We start from the raw sequence: 21,863 nt of genomic DNA, 5'->3' as shown, positions 1-21,863 counted from the left end.
CAAAACAAATGCAAAAACCATTTTTTCTGTCACTAAATTGATCCTGCAGGCAGGTTCATAATTTGTACCCTTTGCATAAGTCTAAGGCAAGAATTGAACTAATGAGAAAGAGTTTACAGAACTCCACTTGGCTAGAAAGTTTGGGAATCCTTGATATAATTCTAACAGACTATTTAGGTGCTTAAATGTTTACAAGCAAGAGGTAAAAGCAAGCAGAAAGGACTGAATTTTTTTTTTTTTTAATTTCAACTAATAGATTTTCATTTCTCTTGAAGAGATATTACTAATAAAAACAAACACAACTTACATGATGCAGACTACTACTTTTCAAAGGTATGACTATAACTGGGCAAGGAACAAAAGTCTTATGCATTTTCAGCTAAGCTAGCATTTTCAACTGCAAAACTCAGTCTTTCTTGTGTGATACTAAATACTGTCTGTACTGCCTGCTAAAGTGTTCTTTCTTGATTTGTGGACACTTGCACGTTTTTCTGTAGAATCAATTGAAGATCAATCTGTCAATAACACAAATAAATGGAATCTTTTGAACCTTCACTAGTAATCAGCAGACTAGAATACTGAACTGAAGGCTATAAAAATCACTGGACTTAGTGGGCATCACACTAACTTGATGTATGTTATTAGTTTGTCAGGATAAAGCTGAAGTTTTCTGGGTTTTTTTCTGTATTTTCAGATTATTTCAAGCTCAAGTTATTTAATTTCTGAAGATTGCTTATGTGCCTAAGACTTGCAATTGAAGTAGTTGTGTGTATGTGCTAGAATGCTGTCTCCAGTACCAGTGGGACATTTTTGGAATGTTTAACGGTGGAAGATTTATATCATAGACTGTCTGTGGAAGGCCTTGATCAAGTTAGGTTACTTAGAGCATTTCTTTTTGGATATAAGAAATCCTAGTAAGTCCTTAGCTCTGGTCACTCGGAAGTGCCTGATCACTATCCTGTTTCACAACTGACTTGATTGTGAAGCTCAGATTTTTTTTTTCTCATTATTATGGCAAAGTGACTTACCATTACCGTAAAAGCACATGAAGTCTAGTCAGTTTTGAGGCTTTCTGCAGCCACAGACCTGTAAGACAGTATATGGCAGGGCAGGTTTAGATTAGATATTAGGAAAAATTTCTTCAAGGAAAGGTTTGTAAAGCATTGGAGAAGACTGCCCGGGGAAGTGGTGGAGTCACCATCCCTGAAAGTGTTCAAAAAATGTGTAGATATGGCCCTTGAAGACATGGCTTACTGGCACATGTTGGTGGTGCTAGGTTGATGGCTGGACTTGATCTTATGGGTATTTTCCAACCTAAACAATTCTGTAATTCTATACCAATGTGTATTGGTACTATTCTTATTTTTTTGTGGTTAGTGTTTTCAATTTCTGCTTTGATCTGGAGTTTTGTAATCCTTATGACACCACTTTATACATAAAAATTCTGTTAACTTTTTTTAGATGTGAGTAGTGACACCTGGTGTTCACTGTTTTGTAGTGATGATCTTACTCTTTTCAAGATCATGTAGTTTACAAGTTTGTGATGCCAAGTAAGAAAGGATAAAACAAAATGTTTTCTTTCCTTTTACGTCAAGGGTTTTATTCTGTGCTTACAGATTTGCTTTTCGTAGTAGATACGTGTTTTTAGAAGACTGAAGTTCATATACTTGCCAGCGTGGTGTTACCTTGATCTTGAAGATTTTACTTCCATTAGTTCTTTGGATTCTGGGTGGTTTTATTTTTTAATACTTGATTTCTTGGTACCAAATTAATCTGTTTAATGAATCTGTTATCACTGAGGTAAGTTGTCAACTGTCATTCAAAGAGAAGGAGTCCCTGAAGTTGCAGCATTTAACACATTATATGGTCATCTTTCCAGTGTAGAAGTTGATACGTATTCAGGTGTTAGGTGTTTGCTTAAAAATGCAGCTGTGTTAAGTAAGAGTTGGTGCAGATAAACCACAAATTCAAGTTCTGTTCTTTTCAGAAAACATATTTTCTCAGAAGGGTGTGAAGTTAGTCTAAGGCACAAGTGGAATCATACTTGTGTATTGATTTTAAAGTTAAATAATCCTTTCATGGGTTTATCCTGTTTCTTCCTATAACAAGTCAGATATGTACCTTATGAATCTTTAGAAGATGTTTGTTCTGGAGGGCTAGATTCTGGGTGTAATTAAGTAGACACTTCAGCAAGGGGAAGAGAAGTGAAATATTGCGCTGGTTTTGATCTTTGGTCATTGTTAGGTGAAGTGTTGTTCAACTGTAACTTTGGCTTGGTAAGTAGGAGAATGTTTCAAAAAACAGAGAAAAGGGAGTGGATGTATGTGAGCCAATATATTGAAAAAAGTTTGATTCTGCCTTCTCCCAAAAGGTTTGTGATACCTAACTTTGGTTATTGAAGTTCAATTTATTTTAGAATAGAATTTCTCCATTCAGCATTAAAAAAAAAATGTTTCTTTTAATTAAAATATTTTTTGAACGATTGCTTTTTAGGGTGGTTATGGAGAGACTTGTGAAGTCTTAATACAGTACCATCCTCGACTTTTCCAGACAATAATTCAGATGACGCAGAATGAAGATCTACGGGAAAACATGGTAATACAGTATTATTACATGTTTTATAGCTAAGGGGTCTGTCTGTATTGTGGAACTCTGATTGCTTAATATGAGTGTTGTGTTTAGAAGACGCTATTAGCAATTGACTGTCAGTGCCACAGCAGTTGATCACTATCTATTTTTCTTTCCCTATGGAAAGTCTCTTTACATTATTTTAAACGCAAGAATTTGGGATTAAAAGTAGGTTCTGTTTTCAGTTAGTGTTCTAACTTTGCATATTTGGCAAAGTGTTGTAGACCATTGAAAGAGCAGACTTGTTGCTAGCTTCAATACAAAGGTGCTGGTAGAGCATTCTATAGATCCAACTATTTTGTGTAATGGGGCCTATTTAGTCATTATCTGCAGACATCCATTCTAGGATGTGTCTTGAGGCTTGAATAATCTAGAATGAACTTTAACTTTCATAGTATGAGTATTCATACATGATCTGTATGAAGTTGCCTTGTACAATTAGAGTGTAAAAGATTGCAGCTGAAATTTCATTTTTTAATGGTTCTATACCTTGGTTTTGTTTGTTATTGTGAGGTAGTACAATCTAAAGCAAGGAAAAAATTTTGTTTCTTTTTGTGTAGTGGGAAGGAAGCATGGGGTGCTTTTTCCACTTCCAGTCTAGGTAACTGTGGGTTTTTAATACATTATTTGTTCAAAAATGACCGCAAACAATTTTACAGACTGCAAATTAAAAAAAAAAAAATAGAATAGATTTAGTAAGGTATTGGCTGCCACTTCGCTGAACTTAGCTTGCTAGAGTTTTGATGTTTTCATTTTCTTTCTAACTCCATTACTTCCTCTACGAGACTGAGGATTTATATATAGAAACAATGTTTAATTTTCTGAGACAGAGTTGAGTTTTATAGAGTGAAATGACAGAGGAGGTGAGAATTCTCAAAGTGTATGTTAGATGCATGGGGAAATGATAAAGATTATTTAAATTAAAAGAGAAAGTAAAAGAACTAAAACAATGGAACAAAAAAACTGTATTGTAGAGATCAAGACAGCAAGAAAATTGGATTTTTCATCCATCTGAGTAATGGTGGAGGTGTGTGCAAAAACAATATCTTAATGAGAGGGTATGCAAAACGTTCACAGATTTCACAAATTTCACGGAATATTTTGGGTTGGAAGGGACCCACAAGGATCGTAGAGTCCAGCTCTTAAGTGAATGGCCCATATAGGGATTGAACACATGGACCTCAATGTTACTATCACCATGCTCTAATTAGATAATATGTGGTATAGTTGTGTGTCACTGCCAAAACGTAATCGTATTTTGAAAATGGTTTTCTGTGGCCAAGTCTGAGCTGTTCCGCTCAAAGTCTTGAATGGTGACCGGTTCATATTCTCTGAAAGTGATGACACGAGGAGACTGGGTATGTGTTGAAGTCAGGACTCACAGTTTAAATGTCGTAAGTTGTTCTTATGAATTAATAATACATGGTTAAGCATTGAGCATTCGTAGATTCTCTAGTGTTAAATATCCTGCAGTACATGCATTGACTCTAGAACGTATACCTTTTCAGTGATCTTTGTAAATCACAATGAAATGTTCACTGAGGTTAGATTAGATAGGTTGGACAATATACATTATTATTGCTAGATATTAATGCATGGGTGATAACGTTCTAAATAATTGATAAATTATTGTTGATCTGATGCTCCTTGATGCTATGCAGTTCCTTTTGTTTTAATCCTTCAGTTGCGCCAAGTTCTGGAACACTTATCTCAGCAGAGTGAAAGCCAGTATCTTAAAATCCTAACAAGTCTTGCTGAAGTTGCTACAACAAATGGCCACAAACTGCTTAGGTAAGTGTGAGAAGATCAAAAGTAGGTTGATAAACTATCTGGTATTTAGTGCCACTTAGTGGTTTTAATAATCTAACCTATCTGGTGCTCAGCACATGCTGGAGTAGATGGACCTCAAATCTGATTTTTAGGGAAGTGCTTGTTTAGATCACTGTCTTCGTGAAGGCTCCAAGAAAGTAAGTTGATATCCTTGTATAGCTGCTGGAACCTAGAAGCTTGAGTTGCAGAGAAATGTATTTTTTTGTTTGATTGGTTCGACTGTGTCAACTCTAGGCAGGGAAGCTTTTTAGACTAAGTATCAAATAATTTCCCCCCCCCCTCCTTTTTTTTTCCCTTCCACATTTTTAATTTTCTGCATGCTTTCTTAGTACACTTGAGGAGAGTTTTGTTACTTCAGACACTTTCTCGTGTTTGCTAGTTTTGGTTGCCTTCCATGGCTACTGATATAAATGAGGCCAAAAATTTAATCTACTGGTGTCCTGTCTCAGCACCACAAGCAGCGGTTACTTGGGGAGACACATAGAATAGGTAAGCATATTTATCTAGAATGCTATCCTAGTTTTTTCGGCATCTGTTTGAGGGAAACACCTGATCTGTAATTTGTTGAAACACCAGTAACATTTTACTTTGAAAAGCTAACAGATTTTGATCTAACTTAAATGCTTTACTAGAAACTAAGAGAATCTTTACTGAAAGAGTTCGAGTCTGAAAGCATGAGTGGAAGTTCCTTACTAACGTGTTCTGGATGACTTCTTAGAAAGTGGTTTAAGAGTGTTCCGTAACCAGAGAAGCCTGTCAACGTAGGTTGTAGAGGAATATGACTGAAAGTTTCTTTTTCACTGGGGCCAGGGGGCGAGAAGCCCATCAGTTAGATGGAGAAAAAATAATATATTCTTACTTCTAAGTGCCTTTTCTTCCCCATGAGTCATGTTGCATTTGGATGAAGCTTGTAGATAGCAGGTCAGAACTCCTAAATGATGCTAGGAAGTTCATTACACCATTAGCTGAGTCTTATTCTGATTGTTGTTCACTCTGATGAATTAGTGCAAAAGTCTTAAACCCTTTAAATGTTTGGGATTGAAGTGCATAGACATATTAATGACATTTTGTTTCTGCAGAGACGACGTTTTGAAGGACTTCAGCAGTTGTTAAGCTTCAATGTGTATCAGCTTAACTTGTAACATATTCCTTTTTGTCTGCAGACTTCCTTAGAGCCAATAGATCTCCCACAAATAATTTGGGATAACGTGTAAAACCATTATGCAGGAAAGGGCTTCAAACTTGTGCTCTATAGGTACGTTGTCAGAAGTTGTGGTAGATGGATTAGATCATATGAGGCAGTATTTGTTTCTGTTGGTGTCTTCAGAGGTAAATTAAACTAATTGTTGTCTAGATTTGATTTATTACTGTTACTGCTCCTCTCTTTTGAGCTGCCTTAGTATGGCTGTAGAAACAGTATCTATGTGCCTATGCTGTCTCTCAGTTTGAGCTGCTGTGTGTTCCTGTATTACTGCATGCAGGTGGCCTAGCGATGACTGAAGACAAGATGGAAGTCTTGCATTGCATTGGATGAGGAGTCATTTCTAGAGATGGCTGTAGAGTGTCCTGTGGACTTTTACTGGCCCAATTCTCTTTTGGTACTTTGTAATGTGTCACAACAGAATTGTAATACGAAAAGAAAATAATTCCAAGACACAGTTTCAAAAAAGCTGTGTCTCTGTTCTCTCCAGTTCTGTTTCCTGTCAGAAGCAGTGAATTTCTACTTTAAGAAAGTATTTCTCAGTTGCTTTGTTATACAGAATGAGGATTAAGGTGGTACTTGGTGAATATAGGTACTCTGAGCTTGGGCCTCTTTCCTCTGTCTCCTTCTTTTGACAGAAGTATGTAAAATGTACTCTGTACTTGAAAACCTCCAATAATGATATTTTTGCATGGCTGAACTAGTCTCATCACTGTTCGTTTCCTGGATTCTAACCTGCAGTCCATTGCTTTTGGATTTGTCTTTATTTAGTTCAAAAGTGGCTAAAGTTTGTTTTTTGTAACGTTTCTAGCAAGTAGGCAGGGGTGCCACTAAGCTTCTGCTTGAGGACTTCTGCCCTGGGTACCAGCAAGGACCCTGTTCAGTTAGAATTACCTTCGTTGTATATTTCCTCTTTCCAAGAAATAATTGAAGTGTGACATGATTGGGTCTTGCTGGTGCAGGTTAGGCCTAGCTGAATGTTTACAAACATTCCAGTAAAAGCTTCAGTAAGCTATTAAAAAACTTAAAGGTTTTTATATATATATGTGGGTCCTTTTCCTGGAGACCAGACTTAAGTGGAAATTTCACTAGGAAAACACTGCTGCTGGGAGATGATAGACTGCAACTGAAACATTAGTTGTTTTTTTTTTTCCTTTTTAAGTTATCTTCTTGAGTTAGGTTCTTGTATTCACAGATTCTTTTGGTGTATAAGCAAAGGTTTCATAAATGGTAATTTGTGGCTGTGACCAGAGCTGCTGGTAATTCAATTACAGATCGCTGGTCAGAGGATTTTCTTTACCTGGTTAGAAACTTAACATTCCCACTGTTGCACTCCTTACTCTTTGTGTTCCTTTCTTATACTGATTTGCTGAAAACTTTGCTGGTTAAAGTGTAGATTGTGACGACAAAGTCATATTTTGTTAGTTTCATAAAATTCTTAGTGTATTCCTTTTTAAAAATAACAACTTCACTGTCAGTCATCAAAATGTAGTGCTGAAAACAAGTCTCTTGCTTTTACCAATGACATAGGGTAAATAGGTCATCATAAATGTTACAACTAGCTGCGTTTCGGGTTTGTGAATTAACAGGTTATTAATTGCATCAGAGGTTTACAGCATCCTCTAAGATGTCAGTTTTCTGGTGTTTACTGATTTTATGGTTAGAAAGCATGCTTTTAAGTTGCAAGTACTTTAAGGATAGGTTTGAGTATGTGCTCACTTTTGTAATATTTATAAATTAGTAGATTTGGATAGAAAAATAATTAATTTCTTGCGGGCATAAAACTTTTAGTGTGTTTATTGGATAGATAAATAACATACTGGTGCTTTTGTTTAGTGTCTTTTAGGTGAATGTTTTTCTTGAGTAGAAGTGGCATCTTTACCATGGTGATCCCTTAGTGGATTGAGGTAGTTAAGGGGCATTTAGAATAACAGCTGGTGAGGATGGGCTGTGGCAGCATATCTGATTAGTCACTATGCTTTTACCATTGGATGCTCTCTTTTCTAAATTGAAAACCATTGTCATCTGGATATCCCAACTTGTTTCATATGCTGAGATCCTTACTGTAGCAAAGTTGAATTTCCTGCTGGTGGTTCATAAGAAGTGTACGTGTGTGTAAAAACAAATGAAGTGTTTTGCAAGATCTGGAATTTGCTGTTTTAACTACTAGTTAAAATTGTGTGTACATGTTAGTAAAATTATAGTGCTTATATTTGACTTTTAGGGCAGGTGCAGGAAATAGAAGTTAAAATTCACTAGGGTTTAAAGCTTAGGGTTTTTTTCTAGCATGTGTATCAGACCCTGCCATTAGATTGCTTACTCCTTAATATACTAAATTGTTCCATCTAGGAGAAGAAACTTAACATTCCATTTTTTTCCCCCAGCTTGTCAAGTAATTATGAAGCTCAAATGAAGAGTCTCTTAAGGATCGTGAGGATATTTTGCCATGTCTTTCGCATTGGCCCATCCTCTCCCAGTAATGGAAATGACATGGGCTACAATGGAAATAAAACTCCAAGAAGTCAGGTGTTCAAGGTCAGAAAAGTATATGATGTTGTTAGGAAGATAGACGTTAAAGAGATGAATTTCACAAAGCATGCATTCATTAATCAGACATCTCATGAACAGGAAGTAAGTTTGGTTGATGTCCCTATCCCTTCTTAAGTTAAACCTACCTCTTTTCTTCTCTTTTATTATTTTTTGCCCACTACATTCATTTAACCCCTGATGCACATCTCATCTTATGATCTCTGTTTATTTCTTATTTAATAGGTTGTTTATTAGATGTTGAAAGTTTAGTTACCCAGCTGATTTTCATAAACTTTGTTTTTATTTCTATTTAAGAGTGTAGTAATCTCTAAATGTGGTAATATTAATATAGTAGACTATATTCATGTAATTTCAGAACAATAGTTGGAGATTCACTGCGAGTTCTGATCATTCAGTTTTATCCAACTTCACAAGACAAATGGAAACAATTGAAATCTTGATCTGTGTGTTGTTTTCACTGTGACCATGAAGTCTTTATTATCATGTGCTTTGAAACATATCAACTTACTACTACCCTTGCAAGGTTATTGATTTGTAGCTGTTTTCAAACACATGCTTTAGGTGCTTGCAGTTTAGTTGTTTAATTTCTGAAAGTGTCTGGTTTTTTTATGTTTGTTTTTATGTTGCACTCTGGATTTCAGCTATAAGCTGCCCAGAGCAGTTACATTTTTATTTAAGACTTTTTAAAAGCCTTTTGGTTCGTTATAACCTCTAATTAGCATCCGGAGAAAGAGTCACACACTCTTCTCTAAGAGAAATTCTTTTTTATTTAGTGAGGAAAATAAGATATTTTGACAAAAGGTTTTTACAAGAGTAAAATACAACCAAGAAAAAGCATTTCACTAAAACATTCAGCACAAAGACCCATTCCACAAGAAACACCCACTAAAAACAATCAGTGTACTAGCTTTAGTAAAACACAGTGCATTGGTTTTAAGTTACCCACAAGAGAAGAAAGAAAAGTAAATGAAGAAAACAGATTGAAAGAGTAAAGAAAGAGGGAAGTAAAGAGGGGAAAGAGAAATGGTCACATAGTGCAGGCAGCAGGAGAAGAAAGAGAGAGAGAAAAGGAAAAAATAGTTACCAGCAAGATCTGATGTTTCACATGGTGAACATGGCTTTTCAATTCCACATAATTTCAGAACTCACTATGAAACAAACAAAACCATTCAATTGCAATTTGCAAAGGAAATGGTATTTCAGCAGAATCACTCATCTGTGTGCCCAGACTACTTTGTATGCTGAAAGAATTATTTCTCAATTTAATGTGGAGTTAAGTCTTGTGCAGTAAACTTACATTACACAACTGCCACAGTTGTCCCAGAAAATATCAATAATTCTTAAGTGTGTGAAAACCACATCTACATTTTTAATAAATAAGCAAAATGTATACTACTGTTCCATTAGCTAACATTTCAGGATGATTTAGAAGTTATTATTGCAATTATTATAATTTGTTTATTTAGAAGTGTTAAAACCTTCATTAGGACCACTGTTACCTCCATGATATTTAAAAGATTGATTTCAATTTCAAGCTCAAAAATATAAAACTGCTGATGAGAACTTGTTTGGGCTCACAGGTCTGGCAATGCTAAGGTAATCAACAGTTGTGGCTGTTAGTCTGTTCTTTCCTGAATTTTACAGTGACTGGGAAGTGGGAGATCACACATAGTGCTGAGTGAGTTGGGTGACTTCCAGTTCTCTCTTATTCCTGCCTTTCCTTTTCCTTTTTCGTTCTTTCCTTGAAAACATGGTTGTGATTGTCTCTTTTGCCTTTTGGGAAGAGGGAAAAAACCCCACTATATGTTTAGATTATTGCAATGGTTTGCAAGCTACTTGAAGACCTGACAGTTGTATCTCTTCATTGGTACCAGTTCTTGCATGTGTGACGTGCAGGTTAGTGACACAGAATTCCTTTCCTAGTTTTTGTTTTATTTGCATTTTCTTGAATATAGATAGTCTAACTGGTTAGTATGGACTATTAAGGAAACTGCAGAGATTGTTGCTACAAAATGGGTGTTAAATCTGTGTTAAAGAAGTCAACATGGAACTTCAAGATTTTAAATTTGAGATCTGTATTGAAAATTTTGGAAGTTGGTAGCTTGAAATTGGAGTTTGCTGCTGATCTTAGAATTCATTTGTGGATATAAATGTTGCAGGTAACTTGACTTTTGATACAGGTTTCTGACATAAACCATCTGACTATGGTTCATGTCCCATGTAAGGTGCTGAGTACTTTCCAGAGCATAAGACAGTGATACAGTTCTCCACCCACTTCTTTGAATGCTGTTTGAGTGCTCACTAGACTGTAGGCTTGCAAAACAAGCCCTTACACCCCTTGTGGCCTTCTTCTCCTTCATACACCTAGGAGCAAATGTGTAGTGATGGAATTGTACCAGGTTTTAATGTTATTAGTTTTGAGCAGGGTGTAGTGAATAAAGAGTGCCTTTGTTAAAATAAAATGTACAGCTTTAAAAATTGATTTGTGATTCTGATGATTCTTGTTTCATAAAGCTAGATGTTAGTGACCCTTACTCTGAGACATCTGGGATACTATCAAAATGAACTGTATGATCTTAGACTCTACGTAAAGCACATTTCTATTAGATATGTGCATTGGTTTGAATCTCCGTGGTGTTGTCTGGAGTTCACTCCATCTTCTTGGTAGAGGGAGCTTCTTTGTCCAGGTCTTTAAAAAAGAACTCTCTTACTCTGGCAACTCAACCTGTGTATTATTGTTTCTCTGCTTGACTGCAACGTTCAGGCAGTAGTGTGCTGTGTAACAACCATGAGGCCAAACTCTGTTATGTAGTTCGATTCTGTAGTCCTTCTATAGTTCTTTCTAAATTACTTTATCTTTCTTCCATCTGCTCCTTGATTATTTTCCTTCTGTATGAAATTTTCTTTGTGCTCTTTGGCTACAAGTACAGAATTTTTTATGAGTATTTGACTTACCTCTAACATGACCTCTGAAGGATCACATAAAGCTTTAAAATGTGCCTTGTACCTACTTGCCCACATTATCACATTATTATTATCTAATGTCAACGTGTTCCTTTTCTGTCTGTTTTGTCATGTGTTTATTACAGCCACTGGAACTGCTCTGGCATTCTCTAGATGAATGGCTTGTTCTTATAGCTACGGAGCTTATGAAAAACAAAAGGAACTCTGCCAACATTACTTCTATTTTACTGAAGCAAAAAGGATCAGATCACCAGGATGCTGTTCCTGCACCTTCCTTTGCCACTGCAGGAACTGAGGGAACAAAAGACCTATCCACTGATGCTGTCGAGTTAAAAGCATATGATGTTGCTGGGAAGCAGGAAGCTTGTGCTGATTGCCAGGATGTTATCTCCATGACAGCAAACAGGCTAAGTGCTGTCATTCAAGCCTTCTATATGTGCTGCTCCTGTCAGATGCCTCAGGGGTAAGGAGAGGATTCATTTTTGTTATCCAGAATATTACCATTTTAGAATCACACACACTTTCTTGGAAGAATGTTGGTGCTGACCACATTATATTAGTGACAGTCAAGGGTATGTTTAATGCTTTCACTAGTTCAGTTATTTGAATGCTTTTTTTTTTTTCTGGCTCTAATGGCACCAAACAGCACTGCAAATTTTCCATAGTGCTGCTGCCTGTGAGTGTAGCTGCACTGGGACAATTTTTGTATTAAATGTCTAATGGCTTTTTGTAATCATGCAGTATACTTGGAGGTAATAGAATTTTGATCTCTAGAAACTTAGCTGTATTTGCTGTTGGTTCTTAATGTGAAAATTATCCTGCATTTAATATGATTATCCAACAAGAACAACTGTAAGCTCAGAAAAAAAAAAGTGAACTATCTTTGTGTATGAAAATGATGGCTGGGGCAAAACTTGACTCTATTGCAGAAGTTTATAACAAGGAGAGTTCAATCTCAAAAAACCCAGTCATTTGGAATCCAGTCCCAGCTTGACAAACATGTAGTTTTGTGTGGAACAGACACTGCAACTTAAGTAAATTTAGTGTCTGGTTTAAACAGAAAACAAGTGTGTCCACTGTAACTGAGGTCTTAGGCCAAGATTTTTATGGATTATATTTGTGAACTTGCGAGGAAAGGATCCTTTGGTCCTTGTGACTGCAGGATTAGATAAGTATGGTGGTATTACAAGCTCTCTGAGGAATCAGGAAGCAAGGTTCATACTACATGACAACTCTTATTCCAAGAAGCAAGGTTCATACTACATGACAACTCTTATTCCTGGCCGCTTTGAGGGTTTTTGTTTCTCTGACAAACTGAGTGGAATAAAAGCATTCAAGTTGACCAGTAATGTTTGTCTGGGGCATACTCCTCTGTGGACATTCTGGAAGATGATTTAGGGATCAGCATGTTCCACAAACACCTCAGTACTTTCACTTTTAATTTTCCTCCATCTTGAAAAAGGAACTGCTGTTTAGCCATTTCCATTGATATAAGATAAAATGCAGTTAAGTATTGTTGACAGCAGCCAAATGAAGAGCAGAAATGTTTACAGAAGTGATTAAGTACACTGCCCCTGCTACCATCCATCTCTTTGTACCAAAATTCAGTCATCAAGGTGACTGTTTCCCTGTGTCCAGGGGACTTGCTGATATGCCTTGCCCTGTAGGTCTGTCCCAAAGCATAATTTATGCTTCATGTTAAGGAGAACTCCCACAGATACTACGTAAGTTTGAGAGTTACTGTCATGGAAGTCAGGAGCATAAGGACTGTTTCAATAACCACTGAGAGAACTCCCTGGGATGTTGAAAAGAAGGCTGAATTTTGTGTTGCTTTAGAACTTTTCAGAACTGTGTAGAGAATACAAAGATCTGAAACTTGCTCTGTTTTACTGAAGTTTTTATATTAATAGTGTTGCCTAAGATCAGGAGCCAAAAACTTACCAAGCAATTAATAGTAGAGAAAAGGTAGAGAGCAGTTTCAATAGAAGGCCTTCAACCATCATGGGGGTACAGAGATGTCCCCCTCCATGTCCAGGGGGGTTCCACAATTTAAGGTATTAGTCCATCCAATCCCAGATCGATCTGCCCCCCAGATCATCCCAGTTCTGCCCCTCGGCACCCCCCTCTGGAAATTGAGTTAGGGGTCTCTAACACCCCCTCCTCCTCGTCTTCCTCTTCATCACAGCACGTCCAGTCCTTGGAGCTCCTCCAAAGTTCTGGGGTTTTGAAGGATGCTTTGACTATGATGTATCTTGTTATTTAAACCAGGGTGCAAATGTTCTTAAACAGAAAGAAGGCCTACCTTGAGAGAAGTGTAAACAAGATAAGGGAATTTAGAAAGTTAGATATGAAATGGCGTATTAGGGTTGCGTAAATGTGTGAACTTCTGTGCTAAAGTGTGAGCTAACTACAGCTACTTCTAAAATCTACAAAAAGCTAAAAATCAAAAAAATCCATAGGCATAAATAGGAGTAAATGGTGTAACTCAATACCACTGCCATCTTCAAATAATGTTTGAAATTATAACAAACTGTGTTTTCAGACAAAATGTTTTAAAATGGTTCTAAATATAGATTTGAGTGTCGTTATATTTAGTGGAAGAGAGTAAGCAAAGCTCATAACTTTCCATTGTTCCTGATAATCATAAAACAAGGATGGCATTTCATATTGGTTAACATTTGAAACATTTAGGTTATTTTATTGTACTTGCCACAATTGCTTTTCTGGTGCAGATGCTGACATTGAATCTAGGCATTGTTAATTAATATACTGAAATAAAATGTTCCAAGTTTTCAGCATCAAAAATGACAAGTGTATGCTTTTTTTCTCTTCTCCATATATTGTATCTTAGAGCTTGTATGGCAATTTACAAATGGAGTTAATTTCCTTTTAGGGAAATTAGTTTTTAGGGTTTTTTTAGTTGTTTAATGTTTTCAAATCATCTCGAAGACGAGGAATCTGTTTAAAATGTTCTTATTTGGCCTCTGGAAGATTTTACTTGCTGGTTTGTTTTTTGTGCAGATGAGTGAAAGGATATTCAGAACAGAATAAGGAAAATACCTCAGTTTTGGATAAAATTAGTACCTCTCGTCTAAATTGGTGTGGGGAACAGGAACAGTTCTAGGATTGTTATCCTGGACTAAGGAAAGTACTGTTTACTTGATGAGAGGGTTTTAACTGTATTTGCAACTATTCATTAGCTTTTACTGAAGTTGAAGGATACAGTTAAGTTTGGGTTTGTTTTTTTTTTTGTAGGATAGGTGTAAATAAATGTAATAAAATTTGCACCCATTTTTATCTTTCCCTCACTCTCCAGATATATGTATAGGAGAAAAAAAATAAATTCATGCTAGTGTGAGACTCTTGCCTGGCAAGTAATTTTTTTTTTTTGTTGTTGTTGTTCTGTATATTTTGCCATTAAATAACCCGTTGTCCCCATTATTAAGTCTGCTAAACTTGAATTTTATTTCTTCCTGGTTCTCTTTCTCGCATACCACAATTTACAAGATGCGTGGTGGGAGTTTCATACAATGAACAAGAATATAGGACAGCCTGCATATCGTATACCTTGTGCATGTAATATCAGTCCTTCCATATATGTGCTTCCATTGAAAGCTGGAAGGATTCAATAGGAAAATATGCACCTCCCTTAGCTTGAGCTTTTCTTGTGCATATAGTTAGTAACGGTAATGTTGTGTGACCCTCTTGGTTATTGGCATTTTTGGCTTTTCTATTAGTTTATTATGAGATCTTAATGCTGTTGAGTATTTACTTTCATGATGACTATTTAAACAATATCAGTTTCTAGTTGTGTAATATTTTATTTAAAAAAAAAGGCAGCAATTTATGTAATTCAAAATATTTTCAATTTCACTAACCGAAAGCACCCTATGATTTTTGAACAGGATGACGTCACCTCGTTTTATAGAATTTGTTTGTAAGCACGATGATGTCCTTAAGTGTTTTGTTAACCGGTAAGCTTCAACAAATATGGGGTTTGTAATCCACCTCTCTGCCCAGCCACCTTCCCCCTCAATAAATCAAACTGATTTTTTTCTTCTTACTGAGTTGTTTTTTTAGGTTTTTGTTGTAACCTATGTACTATATGCACTTTAATGGTCCTGCCAAATTCAAGGGAGTATAGATTAATGATTCAGAGCTCAGAATTAAATGAACTCTTTTACATATTTAAATGATTTATTTGTAAGATTCTGTGGGATTTTGTGAAAAAAATATTTCACAGAGCAACAGAATAATTTCTTTAATGGATCCTTTCCTCATATTTATTCCAAATAAAGACTTCACTTTTGAGGCAGATGAAAACTTTCATTCTTCCTCCAGTATGTGACTTCCTAAAGGAGTCTAAACCATCTTTTTACAGTTGACTGTTCCCAGAGTTTCTCTGGGACTGCTTCTGTGTGGGAAGCTGCTTCCAATCCTCCCATGTTTTGCAGATGAGGTATTTGAAAACGAGAAAAAATGACAAAGTAGAAGTGTCTGTTAAAACCTTTTTATATGACTAATTTCATTGTTTCTTTATGTGAAATTTTTGTATCATGAAGCATTATTATTAAATGTCTTAACAGGCTTCTAACCTATTTTTCTTTCAGAAACCCCAAAATAATTTTTGATCACTTTCATTTTCTTCTCGAGTGTCCTGAACTGATGTCCAGATTTATGCACATCATAAAAGCTCAGGTAAGTGTCAGGAGATGCTTAGTTACAACTTCTGTGAATATACAAAGGGTGTTTTGTTTAAAAATAATATTTAACGAAATTCCATTTGGGGAGGATAGAAGAACTAAGTGTGGCCTCTAGTGCTTCTGAATGTGGGATATTGGAAGATCAGATTAAACAGACATGGTAGCCAGATTTCTGTACTTGTAGTTCTTTAAAATACATATGTGAATCCATTTGAGATAACTGATGTTAGATATGCCTTACAAGTCCAACTTTCAGTTAAACAAAGCTAAATTTCTATTTTTAAATCTATTAGTGCACATCTAATAGATTGGGCTTTAAAATGCTGTACTTTTCCCCTAATTCCCTTGATGTAATCTTACATTTTGAGACAAAACAGAGGATAAATACACCACTATTAGTTGATTTGGCCATAGTTAATTAGTGACAGCTCCTTTAGTGAAACATCATGTTGTCTTGTTACAGTTTACTCTGTTTCCTACAATTTCTTTTTGTTTCTTTATCTCTTTTCTTATCAAGTAAAATTATAAACTCATTTCTCAGTTTGACATTGGACATGAATTCAAGATTAGAGAGTTACTCTAGCGGAGACCAGTGTAGTTACATTGAAAAATTAGCACGCAAACTCCCATGTGGAAGTTGGCTCGTATACATAACACAGTAGTCTTAGGCATCTGCCATGTTTTCGTTACTGTGCTGTGCATGTGCTCTATTACAAATGAAGATGGTATTTGGGTGATAATGAGCTGGTTGGAACTCCTTCATTTAGCACACACTAGTTTACTTTTGATTTGTTCTCCATTAGAAAGATTCCTTACACGAAAAGAGTTTTGTTCAACTATTTTGGTCAAATACCAAATTTTCTGAAAACAAAGGTAAAGTTCCTCTACCCAACCATAACACCCTCTTCCCCAATAATTGTGGAAAGTCTTTATTTTCTTATTTGTGAACAGTACAGTGTTTTATTTTTAAAGGTACATTGTTTTTAGTAATCCGGTCCCATTTGTGGGACAGTGGTGTAGGTGTATTGTTTATTCATTCTTTGGTTGAAATCTGTGTTTTTGAAATTCGTTACCTGTGAACAATGAAGAGATCCTGAGAACTGACACCCTGTTTGTCAGATCAGCTAAATGTACGTACTGTGAATTGCGATGGATGAGAAAGATATGAGATGATGTCCTGTCTTGGAAGAGCTGCAAAATGTCATCTCAATCCTGAGTCAAACAAGCTAGAACCTTCTCACCTAGGAGTTCCTTTGGAAGGTTTCTGGTTCCTTTGAGTTGTTTTATACTGCCAGTGGACTTTACTACAAGTAGGGCTTGTTTATATCCCTTGTGCTTCTGTGCTCAGCTGTGATTGATTTTCAGTAGTATTACAGAAGCCAGTGACTTATTTCTTCTCTAGAGTCCTTCACACCCACTCCTTCCCTGTAAGAAGTTTTGTGCTGTTTTTCTCTTGTGTGGAGAACTTTGATAGCAATTTCTGCATAACTGGTGGTCCAGTCTTCAGCATACCAAACTTCATCAAGCACTTACGGGCACGTCTATTCTTTTCCCCAAATACTGTATAGCTTATTGAGGTAACTCGGCACATCTCAAAAATTAGTGGAGAAGTCTGCATAACTATTTTCCAGTCATGCTTATGAGAGATTAATTATTCGGTGAAACACATCTGTATAATATGGTTTACACTTTGTTTTGTAGCCATTTAAAGATCGCTGTGAGTGGTTCTATGAACATCTGCATGCTGGGCAGCCAGATTCGGACATGGTGCACAGACCTGTCAATGAAAATGACATTCTTTTGGTTCACAGAGGTATTGTGTTATAAATGGAATTAGTATATCTTTGAAATACATTGAAATATAACAAATTAAGATGAAAAAATTAATTGATGCTTTGTATTTAGATTCTATTTTTAGGAGTAGCTGTGAAGTTGTATCTAAAGCAAATAGTGCGAAACTAAAGCAGGGGATTGCTGTGAGATTTCATGGAGAAGAAGGCATGGTGGGTAAAACTACATTGTTTTTTATGGTACTTTCATATGGAAACATTAATTCTCTAAACCCTATTTTAAAATTACTTTAAAAGAAACGTGTAGTTACTCAGTATAACTGTTGGAGCAGTGAAAGTTCTTTGTACTAATACGTTTTATTGTTTTGACATGCAGGGACAGGGTGTGGTGCGTGAATGGTTTGATATCTTGTCCAGTGAAATTGTTAACCCGGATTACGCCTTATTTACCCAGTCAGCTGATGGTATGTTTCTGTCTTTTTTTCCCTCTTTTTTTCCCTAAGCATCGTTTCAGAATATAAGCTTATTACTTTTTAAAAGCAACACTGACAGAATTGATCTTGTATGTAGAGAAATGATCTGTTCATTGTTTGTTTTTACAAGAACGTATGAAATATTTTCCTTCATTTGAAGTTTCGTTCTCTTCTGTAAGAGGAGAGTGAGTTGTTGGTTTTAATAGGTCCATGCTATCTCTGCCTGGTTGTAGAAGGACGTAGCACTCTGAGAGTTTTCCTTTCTTCTGCTTCTGTAGGAGAACTGTGGAGGTATTCCTCTATTTCCTTTTAGAAATCAATAAATTCAATAAGCTAATTTTTGTTATAAAACCAGATGTTGATCTCCACAGTTCTTCCTTACATTTGACTTTTTGTCTTTTGAGTTTTTCATATAAAGCAAGTCTTTATCAATAAAAGATTTCACATCTTCATCAGTGCTAAGTGTTTTGTTTTCTGCCTTACAAAGTCTTGGAAAGTGGCAAGGGATTCAGTCAACAGTAGATTATTTCATGAAAACTAAAAGGAAAAGTTCAGGATGTCTGTTTGAGGTAGTCTTTTCCAAGGAGACCAGAACTGGACTGTGTCCTGCCTGCATCTGGCTGGAAACAGGTGAAAGGAAGTCGTTACATGCTGATCCTTCCTTTGAGCATGTTCATAAGTTGATAGAAGCAAAACCCATTAGAGTGAGCAAAAAATGCCCATAGCAATATACTAAGATGGAGGATGAAATTTACAAGTTTATAATTCACTTTTTGTTGATGATAATTATTTCAGAGCGATGCCTTGGAAAGTTACTAAGCAGTATCATTGTAGTAGTAGGGTGTCACTATGTTCTAATACGTTTCTATCTGAAGTCTTTTTTGTGTAAACAAAAAGCCCCAAACTTCCAGAACCCCAAAATAAAACTCTTGCAGAGTTTTCAGGTGTTTAGTGTATTTGACAAATAAACACTTGAAAAAAAGTGTACTGAAATATGATAATATTTTTATTTTATAGGAACAACTTTCCAGCCCAACAGTAACTCTTCTGTAAATCCAGATCATTTGAACTACTTCCGTTTCGCGGGCCAGATCCTGGGGCTGGCTCTGAATCACAGGCAGCTGGTGAATATCTACTTCACAAGGTCATTCTACAAGCATATTCTTGGTATGTTTTATTAAAATCCTGTTTATTAATTGTAATAATTGTCTGAGCACTAAACCTTTTTCTTTTTTACTTTTGTGTGTGTGTTAAAAGTGAAAAAGTCTTGGAAATTAATGTCCTGCAAGTCTTTTATGTACATCAGAGTCACAACGTAATATGGCAGTAATTGCTATTCCAGTCTGTGCTTCACTTAGGAGCTGTTGTAGTTGCAAAATATAGAAATACATGAGCAAAACCGTGTGGGAATTTTATGCAGTTGGCAACTTTCTAAAAAATAGCTAATCTTTATATTTGAATGTGAATCTTAAATTAAAAGCAAGGAAGGCATCATTACTCTGTCTAAAGCCTTATCATGTAATTTGGCTGTCTTTACTATTGCTGGCTAGGAATGCCTGAAAGGCAGATTAGTGCAACCAATTGCTTTTGTGGTATATGCAATTCTTTGCATCACAGTTGTGAAATTCATCCATCCTGCTGTGTAGTGTCATTCTTGAGAAATGAAAATAATTGTTCCCTAGTTAACTTGTGACAGACTTATAAAGTTGAGAATGTTCGCGAACTCTGGCAAAAGTCTATCAGGCATATAAAAGATTTCACTGACACCTTGAGAACAGTGAAGTGTTGCTCTTGTCAGCTCTTTTGGAATTGAGTACTAAGGAATTTGGGTTCCTTACTAGTTTGATTTGTGATGATATACCTGATTTTTTGGTTTCTAAGTTGACAAGATGACCTTACTCTCTGTTAACAAGATCTCACCAGTCTTAGTAAGATCTTGTTTAGACACATTGAACTTGTTTAAATTTTCACAATTGTTTATTACTTCTTACTTATCAGACACAGAGAACTGGAAAAACTACACCTCCACTTCCCAAAGTAGTTGTTTTTTCTGCCTCACCTTTCCAAGACCTTTACCATCAGCTTTGTTCATCTCCCGTTTTCTTGCTTAAGGAATCGGAGTTGTGCAGCAGCAGATGCTCCTGAGGGGTTTTCGTTTAATTTTTGTTTCAGGTTCAGCTGTGGGTTATACTGACTGTTATTCATACCAAATACAAATTATCAGGTTACAGAAATATGAATTTCCTTCAACTACTTGTCAGGCCTTAAGTGAAGGAGTGTGAAATCTTTTGCAGTCTGAGACCGTTTCCATTCCTTTGGTTTTTCACCTTGCACTGAGATCCTTGTTTTCCCTTAGTTAAAGTATATCCATCTGTTGATGGCACTAAAACCACTGGTTGTGAGGTAAGACCTTCTGTCTCTGAGGAACAGTGTGAACCTTTTTCAAAGGAACTCCTCTTTTTTAGTCAACACACATGATGTGGAAATGCCTTAATTAGAAGATGAAACCTGTATGAACAAATGTGGCTGCTTTTTTGAGACTCGGGTGGGTGCATCACCTTTTTCCACTGTGGTGAATTGAGATCTTTCTGCAACAATATCTGGTAGGCAAGGAAGGGTCACCAGCTTAGGTGATGACCCAGCTAACACAAAGCTAATGTGCTTTATAAGGTGTTAGATATGTAGCATGCATAATTTTTTGTGTGGGGGTGCTGTGAAATCAAACGTTGTTCCATAGGTCTGCCTGTTTATTAAGGCTGCACTCTATTACAGATGTAGCATGGGCAAAAATACAGTCAGAAATTAATAAGACCTCTTAGGTTTGTTTTTCTCACACTTAGTCTGCCTTCTGCTTAAGCAGGGGAGGAGAAGAGATAGTTTCTCTAGTGCTCTTTTCCACTTACTTTGTGTTTTTTTTAAGAAACCAATTACTTTTCTGTTTATAAAAGAAAACTTCCACCTCCGGCCCACAAAGACAGATAGCAGATAAATTCTTTACTATACTGTTTGCTGTTAGACTTCAGTCTGTTGTTTAACAGTATAGTAGAAAGTAGTCCTTGAAATGGCATAAACAAAAGTGAAAATTAATTTCTAGGTCTGTTTTGAACTGGAGGCCTTAAATTCTTGAATATTAAATGAAGTTATTCCAGAGCTTACCTGTAGTATCTTTTTGAAGTTCTATGTTGCATGGAAATACCTGCTAATCACAGTTATGCTAAGATAGATTTCTCTTCCTTTTTAAATTATAGGTGCCTTGTGGGTATACAAGAGAAAGATACATAATATTTCATGGGATTCAAGTTTTGTCCTGATAAATCTGATGGAGTATCTTTGTAACTGCCCGCTTGAGTCTGTTGATTGGTAAAATATCTGTCAAGCAAACAAGTGAGCTTAGTGCTTTGGTCTCACAGTGTGCTGACTATGACTGTTACTCTCATCATAATGCTCCAGTTAAATTTTTTCTCTAAAGTTGGAGTCTCTGATTCCTACTTTTCAGTCTTTGTTTCCCACATTTTGCTTATATCCCTCAGAGACATTATTATTTCTACATTTCATGTGTGAAATGCACATATGCTTGCTAGTTGGCAAAAATGAATGTCCTCTAGTAAGTACTAGACAGCTGTTAGATTTCTTTTTTTTTTTTTTGAGAGAGATGACAGTGATATTTAATTAGTAAGTTACCTATCCCTGTCTTAAACTCCAGTGTTACTTGATTTTATTAGAA

At 36.1% G+C, this 21,863-nt stretch overlaps 1 protein-coding gene across 5 annotated transcripts in view; it reads left to right on the top strand.

Moving 5' to 3' along the window:
* Window positions 1-21,863, top strand: part of HACE1 (HECT domain and ankyrin repeat containing E3 ubiquitin protein ligase 1) — a 49,578-nt gene that overhangs the window by 13,341 nt on the left and 14,374 nt on the right. For 4 of the 5 annotated variants that reach the window (XM_027633480.1, XM_027633492.1, XM_027633503.1 and 1 more), the window contains 10 exons: window positions 2,494-2,595; window positions 4,313-4,419; window positions 8,044-8,290; window positions 11,299-11,636; window positions 15,079-15,147; window positions 15,784-15,871; window positions 17,578-17,689; window positions 17,782-17,879; window positions 18,043-18,130; window positions 19,157-19,306. In XM_027633480.1, the coding sequence (XP_027489281.1) occupies window positions 2,494-2,595; window positions 4,313-4,419; window positions 8,044-8,290; window positions 11,299-11,636; window positions 15,079-15,147; window positions 15,784-15,871; window positions 17,578-17,689; window positions 17,782-17,879; window positions 18,043-18,130; window positions 19,157-19,306 (1,399 nt within the window). The remainder of the gene's footprint in view (window positions 1-2,493; window positions 2,596-4,312; window positions 4,420-8,043; window positions 8,291-11,298; window positions 11,637-15,078; window positions 15,148-15,783; window positions 15,872-17,577; window positions 17,690-17,781; window positions 17,880-18,042; window positions 18,131-19,156; window positions 19,307-21,863) is intronic. The other variant, XM_027633488.1, reaches the window with a different exon arrangement.

Source organism: Corapipo altera, unplaced genomic scaffold (assembly GCF_003945725.1).
Source record: "Corapipo altera isolate COAL_440 unplaced genomic scaffold, ASM394572v1 2b, whole genome shotgun sequence".
Classification (NCBI taxonomy): domain Eukaryota; kingdom Metazoa; phylum Chordata; class Aves; order Passeriformes; family Pipridae; genus Corapipo; species Corapipo altera.
This window is presented reverse-complemented; position numbering and strand designations above follow the sequence as displayed.